Genomic DNA, 13,669 nt, shown 5'->3' with positions numbered 1-13,669 from the left:
TCAGCTGTGTTCTCTAAGAGTATACTCTTGTTTCCTTATTGGCTCACAAAGATCGGGGCGAGCTGGTAAGCTTTGGTACTGTTAAGTATGATGGAAGCTATGGGGGCATAGAGGGAGAATGGCTGACACCTTAGTTTCCACTTATTTCTGATTCTGCTTTATGTATGAATAAAATAAGGTTTACTGAAATAATGTCAGTGACAAGGCCACAGTGAAAGACAGTGGTTAGGGTAGAGTCCAGAGTTTTGGACCTTCAAATTCTGAACTCAATCCACATTACTTTTGGGGTATTACTTCTAACTTGAGATAGACGTAGAACATTGTTCTATTTTCTTCTTTATATGCAACCTGCACTGTGTATAAACTGTTAGTGTCTGATTTGTGTGTATTTTTTTTAATGATTTGGAGAGTAACATTCAGGAAGGCAGATAGTAGATTGTGTTGGTTTCTTCCTTCCTATTATATCAACTGTAAAGCTCGGTGAGAGTGTAGTGCTCTGCCATGTAATCAAGCTTCCTCTGTATCAGTCACGTTAATATTGATCGAGGGCCTAATGTGGGGAGGGCACTGTACTAGACATTTGAGGATTAGATAAAAAAAAATAAAAGAACTTGCAGTTAAAGCAGGGAGAAGTAGGCATAAATTTTATGGCTATATACAGGTAGGGGTAAGAAAATATAATAGTTACGAGTAGGTACAAATAAACGAACAGGTAAAACTTGAATATTGAAGAGGAGGATGGGAATGACTTAGCTTGACAGTAGGATTAATCAGAAAAAGTCTCTTGAAGGAAATCAGTATGGTTTGTTGCTACTGTTTCTGCTCCTCTTTGGAACAAAGTAACTTCATCTTCCCTCCTCTTCTTCTCTGCTCTTTATTAACGGTATAGGTGTTCTATTTTAGAATTCTAAAATAGTTCTGTAAATTTTCCAAATTTAAGATTGGTTTCTAAATTATATCTTTATTTTTTGTAAATCAGTTCACAGTGGTGCAGTTAATTGTATATCCTTTCATCCTTCTGGTAACTATCTCATCACTGCTTCCTCTGATGGTACCCTTAAGATTTTGGATCTCTTAGAAGGAAGACTCATATACACACTTCATGGACATACGGTAGGGTAGTAACAGTTAAAAATTTTTTCTCAAGTACATATTTAGTAAAAATGACTCATATTTTTAATCATGGTTTGGGGGGGGGGTGTGTGGGTGTGGGTGTGTGTGGGTGTGGCGCGGATATCAGAGAAAACAAAATTCTATACTCTGGACATCATTCCTAATGGAAACAACCCTCAGTATTTGACTTCACAGATATAAGAAATAGTCATCTTGAAATGATCAGTGGTTAGCTGCAGTAAGTAAGCACTCAATAAATACGATTGAATGAATAAATAATAATAATTAAGTGCGTACTGTGGGCATGACCGTACCAAACACTGGTCCTCATAGTCTAAGGGTAAGGGGGAGGTCCGGTGAAACAATATAAAGGGGAAAGAAGTGAGGATGAGAAAAGTGATGCATTATGGTGCTTTTATTGCCAGACTGTTTTCACGTTACTCATTTCACTTTTTCTCCTCACAATATCCCTGTGAGGTAGAAAGAATCAGATATTCCTGTCCCCATTTTAGATGAGGAAACTGAGGTGAAAAGAAGTAAGAGGTTTGCTCGAAGTCACTCAGCAGCCCAGTGGCAGATATAGTATTTGAATTTGGGTCTTTGAACTTCCAGACCCACAGTCTCTCCCCTTCACCACTCTGCCTCCCATAGGACCTAATTTACTCCTCCATCTGTCAATCCATGATATTGGCTGAGCACTTACCGTATGCAGAGACCCTCTTGGGAGAGCACAATATAGCAGCGTTGGTTGACACGTTTCCTGCCCCTAACAACCTGGAGCTGTGGTTCCATGCTCCTCACTGCCCAACTAGGGGTGTTCAGAGTCCACCAGTCAAAATAGCCACAGTGGCAATATTCTAAGAGTTCAGAAGGCAGCAGACTGCCACACTGCCAAGGTGGAGTGAACAGGAGGGTTCTGATATCGAGAGGGAGGGGAGGGGTTGGCCTACATCTATGCCCTCACTGTGCTGCAGTTTAGAGATCAGGGTGGATCCCACTTCAGTGCCTAGTTAAAGCGCCAGGCACTCTGCCTGGACAGAAACAAGATTCTTTTGGGGAAAAAAAAAATACCATTCAAAGTGAACTTGTTGGACCTTTCTCATTTTTTCCAAATTAGAAACTGCATTAAAATGCAGTGGAAAGTCTAGAAGGTATTTTTTTACATCAGATTACTTTTGTAAAGGGAGTGGCCATTTGGACTTCTATAATAAGGTGAGTTTTTAATTTAACTAGATGATCATCATCAAGAGTTTAGGAATAATCATGACACTTTTGAACGACTTACCCTAAAAAAGGGTAACAGTATTTGTGAAATGCTTACCATGTGTTAAACACTGTGCTAAATGCTGGGGAAGAGGCAATGCAATCAGACACGGCCCCTGTCTCACATGGAGGTCATAGTCTTTGGGGTAAGGAAAGCAAGTATTGGTACTATGTGATGAGTATATAAATAATTATTTCATGAAACAGATCAAAGTTGGACTGTGTCCAACCCGATTATCTCAGATCTACCCCAGCACTTAGAACAGTGCCTGGCACATAGTAAGCACTCAACAAATACCTTAATTACTATCATTATCATTATTATTATTATTATTCAGTTTGTCAAAGCAGACACAATCGTTGTTCCCAATGGGACTCACTAGTCTCTTACCCACATTTTAGAGACAAGGAAGTTGAGACCGAGGGGGATATTAAGCGCCCAGGATCACACAGCAAGCCGGTGGCAGAGCTGGGCTTAGAACCCAGGTCTTCTGAATCCCACCTCCATACTCTTTCCAGTAGGTTATGGTAGTTTAGCTCCTTTAACTATGGGAAAAATAAAATGAAAACTGGGAGATGAATGGAAATAACGTTAATACTAAATACTAGAAACCCACCTAAGGTCTTAGGGTAGCTTTAAGACTAATTGACAGTTAGAGGGATAAACCATGGGTTTCTTATGACTTTTGTGTGATGGTTTGATTTTACTCTAACAGTATAGAAATTATTTTAGTGCAAGGGTAATATATGAAGGATAAAAAGTAAACTGGTGTTGTGCGTGATTGTTAAATTTTGTGATTATTTTACGCAAAATACGAAACACATGGAAATCAACCTAAGGAATCACTAAACGTTTTCACTATTTTTGTTTTTTAAAGGGCCCAGTTCTCGCTGTTTCCTTTTCGAAAGGTGGAGAACAGTTTGCTTCCGGTGGTGCTGATGCCCAGGTTAGTCGTATGTCCTTACTCCTTCTTTGGTATGTATGTAAAAAAGACACCATCTTGTGATTCGATAAATACAGTAGCGTGTGTGTGTGTGTTTGTGTGTGTGTGTGTGTGTGAAGTGGGGTGGGGGCAGTGGGTATTTGTTTTTCCTTGGGAAAAAATGGGCCTAAAACTTCTTGTCACCCTATGGTCCTGCAGACTCATCCCCAAGAGGTGGATGTCCAATCCTGTGGGTCCAGACTCATTAGTATCAGTTTTTAAACTTTTTTAAATTGGATGAAACTGGCATTATATTTTAAAAAGGTCAAAGCAAACTTTTGATGGAGGTGATTATGCTGTTTTTTTTTCCTTGTGATTTCTTTGGTTAGTTTTGAAATTACCTATAGTGATAATTGAAACTACTTATTCTGTTGTGTAAAAGGTTTATCTTAGACTTTAATGTTGCCAGGGCCTAAAGTGACCCCAGCTGGGTGGAATAGAATAGCAAACTGAATATGTGTCACACTTTAGGCCCATGCTTTTTTTGCAGTGAAAAAGCATGGCTCATATTTTGAAAAGCAGTCTCATCTTCTGCGTGAAAAACAATTGACTTGTGATTCTGCTTTTTATGGAATTTGTTTATTTCTTCAACAGTTTCTCTTATAGCAGTGTGATTATTTTGGCAGGTTCTCTTGTGGAAGACAAATTTTGATGCATATAATTATAAAGACCTTCTTAAAAAGCACATTGCACGAATGACGTTGGATGACCCACCTCACCTTCTTGACATTTACCCCAGAGTTCCTCATCTCCATGATGGGAAACCACAATCAATTGAGGTAAGTGCTAAAGATCAGTCAATCACTGAATGGCATTTATTGTTTACTGCGTAGAGCAGTGTCCTAAGTGCTTGGGAGAGTGAAATACAACAGAGTTAGCAAGCACCGTTCATGCCCACAATGATCTTACACTCTAGAGGGGGAGACAGATGGTAATTATCCTGATATAAAGATGTGTATAAAGATCAGTCAATCACTGAATGGCATTTATTGTTTACTGCGTAGAGCAGTGTCCTAAGTGCTTGGGAGAGTGAAATACAACAGAGTTAGCAAGCACCGTTCATGCCCACAATGATCTTACACTCTAGAGGGGGAGACAGATGGTAATTATCCTGATATAAAGATGTGTACCCAAGTGCTGCGGAGCTTCGGGTGAAGTGGATATCAGATACCTAGATATCCAAGTGTATGGATGACACGGAAGGGAGAACATTTTATTCCTACGGAGAGAAAACAATTTACACAAATGTTGTTCTATGACAGCAGTTATATCCTTGCAGAACTCCACTTTAAGAAAGACTCTCATTGTTGTACTTACGGTGTCCATTGCTCTTCACACATCCGTCTCGTTTGTCACTGTACCGAATCCAGGCAAACTTCCGTGTGTGGAAGTACGTTCCGTGATCTTGCCATCACGTTCTAGCCAAAATTCATAATGAAAAGACGTGTTCTCGGAGAACTGAGTGTAATTTCACCATAGTTCTTGTTATGGAGTTTGTGTTTCTGGTTTTTATGTATCAGTTAATTATTTCTTCATAGATTACAAAATTACAAATATTGTAAACTGAATTTATTCAGTTATTACTGTTATGTTGTAGCCACTATTTGAATTAATATCAGAGCAGCCCCCTAGAACTCTTAGCAGTTCAAAACACTTCCATTTTTTTTTTCCAAAAGACACTGTCTTTGGAAACTCTTTTTTTTAAAAAAAAAACAAATAAAAAGCTGGACTAGCAATTTAAAAACGTACCAGTGTTTCGTTGGCCCAGTCCTATTATTCAATCGTATTTATCGAGCGCTTACTGTGTGCCAAGCACTGTACCAAACGCTGTTAGGGGAAATTATGTTTTACTTCACGTAGTGGTGGTTTCTATATAAAAAAATACATTTGTTATTCAAATATGCAAAACAATGGTAGGTTTCAGTGTAATTTGAAGCCTGGGTCCTGATCTGCACTAGGTGGCAGTAGATAAAAGAGAATGAAATGGTGCCTGCTCACTATCTCCCCTATAGAAACAGGACAATGATTCCCATCTCTGAGGAGAGATGACCTGCCTTCCACTTTCTGCCTTTCCTCCAGTCCCCACCTTCTGACCTGACTGAAAAGGCAGATGCTCTGAATACTAAGGGAGAGGAGAAAGAAGACCCCCCTCCCCCCGGCCCACCCCCACTAAGCCTGATTCTTAGGTTTCAAGCCCAACCCCGCTTGCCGGTCTGGTCATTTTAGATCTTGGAACGGAGAAGCTGGCGTGGACTGACCCCCACATACCAGAGGACCTGGGTTCTGACCTCGGCTCTGTCGCTTACCCACTGTGTGACCTTGAGCAAGTCACTTAGCTTCTCTGTGTCTCAGTTCCCTCATCTGCAAAATGGCGATTCAAGTGGCTCAGTGGAAAAAGCATGGGCTTAGGAGTCAGAGGTCATGGGTTCTAATCCCGGCTCTCCCACCAGTCAGCTGTGTGACTTTGGGCAAGTCACTTAACTTCTCAGTGCCTCAGTTACCTCATCTGTAAACTGTGAGCCTCACGTGGGACAACCGGATTAGCCTGTATCTACCCCAGTGCTTAGAACAGTGCTCGGCACATAGTAAGCACTGAACAAATACCAACGTTATTATTATTATTTTTATTACCTATTCTCCTTCTTACTTAGACTGTAAGCCCCAGATGGGTCATGATTGTCTTTTCTACTCCAGTGCTTAGTATGGTGCTTGACACATAGTAACCACTTAACTAATACCTTTAGTATTATTGTTATTACATTCCCGCTTAGACCCTGCTAGGTCGAGTAGGATAGAGTTCTAGGCAAGCATAGCAGGACTGTGCCACCACACGGGGGAAAATCCCTATGTAGAGACGGATATCTAGAAAATATTTTTATTGCTTAGAAAACCATAAGTATATTTCATCTACTTAAAAAAAATTCCAGAGTAACTATATTAATCAGTGATTTCTAGATGGGTATTCATTCTATACTCAGCTCTGCCGTAACACATATATGCTCAACATACTTTAACTTCGTTTTCAGGAAATTAATGACTCTTTATAATCCTGTTAAGTACTTAACTATGTGCCAGTCACTGCTCTGAGCGCTGGGGTGGATGCAAACAAATCGGGTTGGACAGAGTCCCTGTTCCACACGAGGCTCACAGTCTCAATCCCCATTTTCCAGATGAGGGAACTGAGGCACGGAGAAATGAAGTGATTTGCCCAAGGTGACTCAGCAGGCAAGTGGAGGAGCTGGGATTAGAACTCATGATCATCTCTGACTCCCAGGCCCCTGCTCTATTCACTAGGCCCTGCTGCTTCTTTGTAGGACTTCATTATCTGGATGTCCTGGTTTTTGTAAAACCTGCTAAATGAGCGCAGTAGATTTTTCTCCTACCCGTTGAAATTGATATTTTTTCTTTTTTAATTTTTTTTAGATTGATCCAGAGCTTGAAGTGAGAAATTTGCACACTACTGAACTGCCTATTGTGAATATTTGCTCCGTGGCACCTTCTAGTTCAGTGGTAAGTTAACTATGTTTTGAGAATATTACCAAACAGTTTTTTTTTAATAAAAACCACAAAATATCGACCCAGTTTTATGAAAGGGATATTATTTGTAGCCTTCCTAGAAGAGAGTTTTATTGGAAAGTTAGTAGGGGGGAAGCGCATCTTTTTCTTTTTAGCCACTAGAGAGAGCAATATTACTGTTAAACACCTTTAATATTTATGACAGTTAAGGTGCAGGATACTTCACTGCTGCCTGCTTAGATGCCAGCGTTGTGGCATATTACCAACTATTCTGATACAACTTTATTGATTTGCTGACCTCTAGAAGGTGCCTGCCTCATCTGTGTTTACTCCCTAACCACTCTAGGGACACTTTGTTCCCAATCAATCATTTTTCTTTTATTTCTATCCCAAGAGAGGAAACAGCATTTCATTAGGTGCCATTCCAGTCACAAATTGCATGTATATGGGCTCCAAATCAATTAGACTGCCTGAAGGAAACATGGAGACACTGTGCACGTGCTTATCATAAACTACCTGTGTACGGGATTGTTGAATTGTACCCTTTTAGCGTAATCTGGGTGGGGATTGAGTCAAATTGTCCATTCGTAATTGAGACCAACCACTGGCGTACAGCAGCCCCGTAAACAGTTACTTGACCTTTCTCAGGAATTGTATAATCTGTGTGAGATAAGGAGTAAAGAATGCTATTAGCCGGTTTTAGGAAGGCCAGGTGCGTGAAAATGTCTGTGCTCCAGTAGAGTTACAGTATTTGTTGACAGAGCTGCTTTGCTTTTCAACTTTAATTGATCATAGTGCATATTTTATTAATAAGTGAGAAAATAATAAAAATGAAATCTTTCAAGGTTTATTAGTAGCCTAACATGCTTCTTATTTCACCTCCCTCTTAAAGGCAGCTTTTCTCTGCTTCCCTAGTAAACACTTTTTGACACTTTTAAGGGAAAATGTATTTTTTGTGTAATCAAAAATGGGATGTGATACTTTGGGTGATATTACAGAACCATATGGGAGACCAAAAAGGGCAGTGTTTAAATGGCTTTTTGTAGAACTAAAGTGGTTTGCTCAGAAATGGATTTCATCAAGGTAAGGTAAAAATGGATTGCCATTCAGAACTTTATTTCTGTTAGATTTTTTTCTCTCAGGTGAATGAAAGTTTGTCCCCGGTACTACGGTGACTAAGAAATCAATTTAATTTTCTCTTTGACCTGGTTTAGCACTATTTCAGGTTATTTTTTTCTGGCTTATCTCTTTTCTGTCTAAGCTGACTTGATTGCTATTCTCTTTATTAACCAATCAGTGGCGTGTTTTGAACATTTACTGAGGGCAGAGCACCATATAAAGTGGTTGGGCTTAACAAGGCTTTGAAGATGGGGAGAATAGTGTTCTGGTGAATATGGTAGGGGAGGGAGTATCAAGTCAGAGGAAGGATGTGGGAAAGGGGTTGTCAGTGAGATAGATAGAGGAGACTGGGGAACAGTGAACAAACTGGCTGTAGAAGAGCTAGATGTGTAGGCTGGGCTGTAGTAGGAGAGCAGCAAGATTAGGTAGAAGGAGGCAAACTGAGTGCTTTTAAGCCAATGGTAAGGAGTTTCTGTTTGATGTGGAGGTGGATGGGTAACCACTGGACATTCTTGAGGAGTGAGGAGGTGTTGACTGAATTTTTTTTAGAACTTTTTTTTAATCCCAAAAGTTACAACATAAAATTTTAGTATTTAACATTGTAATGGAAAAGACATTGCTTCAAAATTGGTTCTGATAGTCTTTTGTAAGAAGTTGTTTTCTAAAGGAAGGCAATATGTGAATGAGGTAGAAAGAAGTACTATTTTATATTTTGAAAATATTGTCTTCTCAAACTCATTTAACCTTACTCACGATTGTAGAGCAAGGACAGAGTATCAAAAATAGCTTTATTTCATGTATTTACTCAGTTTCATTTGAGCAGGTTGATTGTGGTATTGTAGTAAACTTTGTTTTAACATAACATCTTGTGGAAACATGCTATCATGCATTTTTTTTCCTTTTAATTTCTAATACCACTCAACTAGTTTAAGCAGCTTTCCCCCCTGTATTTTCACAGCTGTTGACAAAAATATTGAACTAGGTAAGGTAGTCTAATCGATACTTGAGTTTTAGGATTTGGTAGCATGATTAGCGTACTGTAGCAATTTTCCTATTCACATGCATTGCACTGTAACCCAAATGTATCCAGTGAACATACTTAGCCAAACAAAATTGATATTTTCCTGGTGACATTCCTTACTTATGGTTGGACTCTGATCAGGGGAACTGTGGCAATCTCCTTTATCCTATTAGAATTAATAATGACAAAAAGTCCAACTAGATTTTAGATAAAACTTTTCAATTACAAATTCTTCTATAAGTTTTTGAACTACCCGAAATGAGAATGAACCATCCTTAGGTATGTTTATATTTCTTAACTCTAAAGTAAAACTATTTTCATCAAGAACAGTTAATGGTACTAATTGACCAGCTACCCTATAGTACTGTAATAGTGAGATCTATGGAATCATTTAATGTGAGAAGAATTAATTTTAGTAACTATAAAATGAAGGATGATATGTAAATGAAATATATGTTGAGCTATATATTAAATCTCTACAGTGAACTGGTTAATTTTAATCTTCAGAGACTTTCAATTTGAAATCGGTTCTAAATCCAGTGACCAAATATTTCTAAATGAAAGTATTTTGAAATTCTTGAGTGAAAAGCCTCTACAGAAATGCAAGTATTTTAGTACTTACAATATTGTGTATTGTGAATATATTCCAATATACTCCCTCCTACATAGACGGTAAACCCTTTATGGGACCTGATTATCTTGTATCTACCCCAGAGCTTAGTCAGTACTTGGCGGACAGCGCTTAACACAATATTATTATTATTATTACATAAGGGGGTAGATAGAAGATAATCAGGTTAGAAACAGTTCCTGTCCTACAGAGGGCTCAGGGTTTTAATTTGCATTGTACAGATGAGGGAATTGAGGCACAGAGAAGTTGAGACTCACCCAAGGTCACACAGCACAGAAGTGGTGGAACCAGGATTAGAACCCAGACCCTTAATAATAATAATAATGTTGGTATTTGTTAAGTGCTTACTATGTGCAGAGCACTGTTCTAAGCGCTGGGGTAGACACAGGGGAATCAGGTTGTCCCACGTGGGGCTCACAGTCTTAATCCCCATTTTACAGATGAGGGAACTGAGGCACAGAGAAGTTAAGTGACTTGCCCACAGTCACACAGCTGACAAGTAGCAGAGCTGGGATTCGAACTCACGAGCCCTGACTCCAAAGCCCGTGCTCTTTCCACTGCGCCACGCTGCTTCTCTTAACTTCTCTTCCCTTCTGACTCCCAGACCCGTGCTCTGTCCACTAGACCAAGCTGCTTATTATCAGTAATAATAGGAGTTATCTCAAACAGCTAATATCTTGTCAGCAACAACTACATAGAGGGCTAATGATGTAAAAGCACATATAGTGAAAAAAATCCTTCATGGGCTGGAATTTGGAGCAGAATTCTAGAAAGCTGTGCTGGAATCCTACAGAAGAGACGTGTACTAGGTAGTAATAATGTTTATTAAGTGTTTACTGTATGCAGAGTACTGTACTGAGCCCTGGGAAAATATACCCAGGTGGCAGTTAAACACATCCTTGTCCCTCATGGGGCTCACAGTCAAAAAAAAATTGAAGTAGGGCGAAGGGATTAGAGACAGGCGCAACAGGAGTGACGAAGCGACAAAACACAAAATAGACAAAATAGAGTCCAAGTCTCGGCAGTGATGGGGGGAGTCCGAGAGCAGGGACCCTTGGTGTGACGGCGGGGAGGGCGGTGGTTACATGGCACTTTTTCTCAGTGGTGATGGAAGGAGTCCACGAGTGCTCGGGAGTGGCTTCTATCTCCAGCCTGGTGCACCCGGAGCGGCCAAGATCAGGGATTCTAGGTGGTGGGAGGAAAGGCAGCAGGTGCCCTAGTTTTCTAGGGTGGTGATGGAAGAGGCTGAGCATGCCCAGAAGTAACATTTCTCCTGGTGTAGTCAAAGGTGGGAGAGAAGGCAGGACCTAGATGAAGCCAGGCATTCATTTTCAGTAAGTGCTTTCTTGCAGGGAGAAGTGGAAGATGCAAATGAATAAGAATTGTCGTAAGCACTCTACTAAGTGCTGAGGAAAACCCAAGGTAGTCCGATCGGACATAATCCCTATCCTACTTGGGGCTCACAGTCTAAGAGGGATAAAGAGCAAACGGGTATTCCCATTTTAATAATAATTATGGTATTGGTTAAGCGCTATGTGCCAAGCACTGTTCTAAGCACTGGGATAGATACAAAGTAGTCAGGTTGCCCCTCGTGGGGCTCACAGTCTTAATCCCCATTTTACAGATGAGGTAACTGAGGCCCAGAGAAGTGAACTGACTTGCCCAAGGTCACACAGCAGACAAGTGGCAGAGCTTGGATTGCCCCTGACCTTCTGACTCCCAGGCCCATGCTGCGTCTCTGCAGATGAGAAAGCTGGAGTAAAGTGACTTGTCCAAGGTCATACAGGGATGAAACCGGGATTAGAATTCCGGTCCCCCAACACCTAGGCTTGTGCTCTTTCCATTAGCCCACACTGTAGGGAGAACAGCGTGAGATGGTTAGATGGATGGTTCGGATGTTAAATACGATAAAGACTGTCTCGGTAGCTGCTTTGCTCATGAATTTCTCAATATAAGACTTAACAACTCATTTATTTTAACCACTTGAATAGCATTTTTAAGTTTGTCTTTCCCATTAAATTGTAAAATCCCTGTAGATAAAGGCTGTGGGTCACTGTTATTCTGTTCTTTATAAGCAACTATTACAGTGTACCTCCAGCAGCTGGATGCCCAGTACGTGCTCTTCGGCTATTGTTTCCTAATGGTATTTGCTAAATCCTTTTTTTGTGCCGGGCACCATATTCAGAGCTGGGGTAAATACAAGCTAATCAGTCCACACGGGGCTCTCAGTCTTATTTCCTATCTTACCGGTGAGGTAATTGAGGCTCTGAGAAGTGCCCAAGGTCACACAGCAGGTACGTGGCGGAGCCGGGATGAGAACCCAGGTCCTTTTGACACCCAGGCCACTGCTGTATCCACTAGGCCATGCTGCTTCTTGTAGTACGTCTATTACTGCTTAGTACATCTATTACTGCTAAGAAGGCACGAGACCGGGATGGGAAAGCCAAGAAGGGCTAGCTATAGCTATTCCACCATGGAAGAGTCCTGCATAGAACAGACTTGCCCTTATTCTGTGAGGTGTCCGAAAGCTGCATCAGGTTAGCAAAAGCCAGCCCGGAAAGCCCCAAACTGAATTCCCCTGTTTCTCTGTTTCAGAGGCAGTTGCGGGCTGCTGCTGAACTGGGAGGGATCCGGCCCAAACAGAGAGTTCCCGAATTCTCTGCTGGGGAGTGCTACAGTGGGTGGGGTTTGCTCAGTGGGTTATTATTGGATAAAAAAGGAAACCGCTGTAGGGTGCGCCGAAGTGACCCTGAGCCACGTGATGGGCATGTTTGAGAGCCTTCCACGTGCAGTGTACTGACGTAGGTGTTGCGGGGCTGTACTGGGCACTCGGGGTTGGCAAATGAGCAGCCTGCCAATTTAGCAGCCGGCCTCTCCGCTTGTCGTGGCAGGTTCTGGGCCTCGCCGGCTCGGCCGGCACAATCAGGAGCAGATTCTAGAACGTGACAGCCCCAGAGAGTAAAAGATAGGCTGGATTCTGGATTTGGGCTCTGGGTCTTAGTATAGCTAAGCTCCCAAGTATTGCAGACCTAGATTCATCTCCCAGCTGCTGCACATCTAGTTGCGTGGCTACCAGCAGAGGCCAAGCCATAGTCCGGTGTGTTTGAGCTCAATGCCAGATAATCTGGGGAAGGGTTGGAGGGTGCTTAGCTATGAATGGATAGAGTAGATCCTAATTTATGGTTCCTTTTTCTCCCCTGGTGAAAAACGTGAACTAAAGCTGTCTAAACTGGCACATAGTATTCAGATTTTTTTTTGAGATACCAGCCATTTGCTGTTGATCTTAATTTTGCAAAGATGTAGTCTCGTTCTGTTGGTAGGGAAGAGAGAGCTTGTTTTCAGCGAGTTGTTCCTGTGGTTGCATTACCCAAGGAATTCTAATTTATTGACAAAATAAATCTATAGAAAAAAGCAAACTTGAAAATACAAAGAGAATATTTGAGTAGATGTTGTGGCAACAGGATATCCTGGTTACTAGACAACATTGCGTAACTAATTCAGGACTATCCTGGGTCTCAACTGCTTATGTAAGCAGAGATTTGGAAAGATTTAATTGAAAGAACACAGTGTTTAGGAACTGAAATGTCCCTAAACTAAGATAGCTAATCCTGAAAATAAATGTGAAAGCTTTGTTGCTCATTAATGTCTTCAAATGTTCCCAGCTTTCCCTCACACATGTAACTGTTTTCCCATTAAAGTCAAAGTTATTTGATTTGCAAGTCTGAACGCAAGCAAGTCAGAATTTCACGTTTGCCACCGAAGAAAATGGCTCTCAATTTAGACGTTTAGTCAATTCTGATAGAACACACTTTTTCATTCTTTGATTTGGCCGGAACGCAACGCCACAGTTAGGGAAGGTTCTTCTAACAACGCACCTTTCTGGCTATAGCACAATACAGTGTCAGAAGATAGGATTGTGCAGTGTCAGGCACGGTGGGTAATACAGTGTGAGTTTTCCTTATCCCGTGATTCTGCAAGAACATAACCCCCGCATTAAAGGAGAAACCGGTACAGTGTGTTCTT

General features: G+C 41.0%; 1 protein-coding gene across 2 annotated transcripts in view; it reads left to right on the top strand.

The window, feature by feature from the left end:
- Nucleotides 1-13,669, top strand: part of POC1B (POC1 centriolar protein B) — a 52,703-nt gene that overhangs the window by 23,938 nt on the left and 15,096 nt on the right. For both annotated transcript variants that reach the window (XM_029078846.2, XM_029078847.2), the window contains 4 exons: nucleotides 980-1,113; nucleotides 3,255-3,323; nucleotides 3,986-4,138; nucleotides 6,783-6,869. In XM_029078846.2, the coding sequence (XP_028934679.1) occupies nucleotides 980-1,113; nucleotides 3,255-3,323; nucleotides 3,986-4,138; nucleotides 6,783-6,869 (443 nt within the window). The remainder of the gene's footprint in view (nucleotides 1-979; nucleotides 1,114-3,254; nucleotides 3,324-3,985; nucleotides 4,139-6,782; nucleotides 6,870-13,669) is intronic.

The sequence above is a fragment of the Ornithorhynchus anatinus genome, chromosome 14, assembly GCF_004115215.2.
Source record: "Ornithorhynchus anatinus isolate Pmale09 chromosome 14, mOrnAna1.pri.v4, whole genome shotgun sequence".
In the NCBI taxonomy this organism is placed as follows: domain Eukaryota; kingdom Metazoa; phylum Chordata; class Mammalia; order Monotremata; family Ornithorhynchidae; genus Ornithorhynchus; species Ornithorhynchus anatinus.
This window is presented reverse-complemented; position numbering and strand designations above follow the sequence as displayed.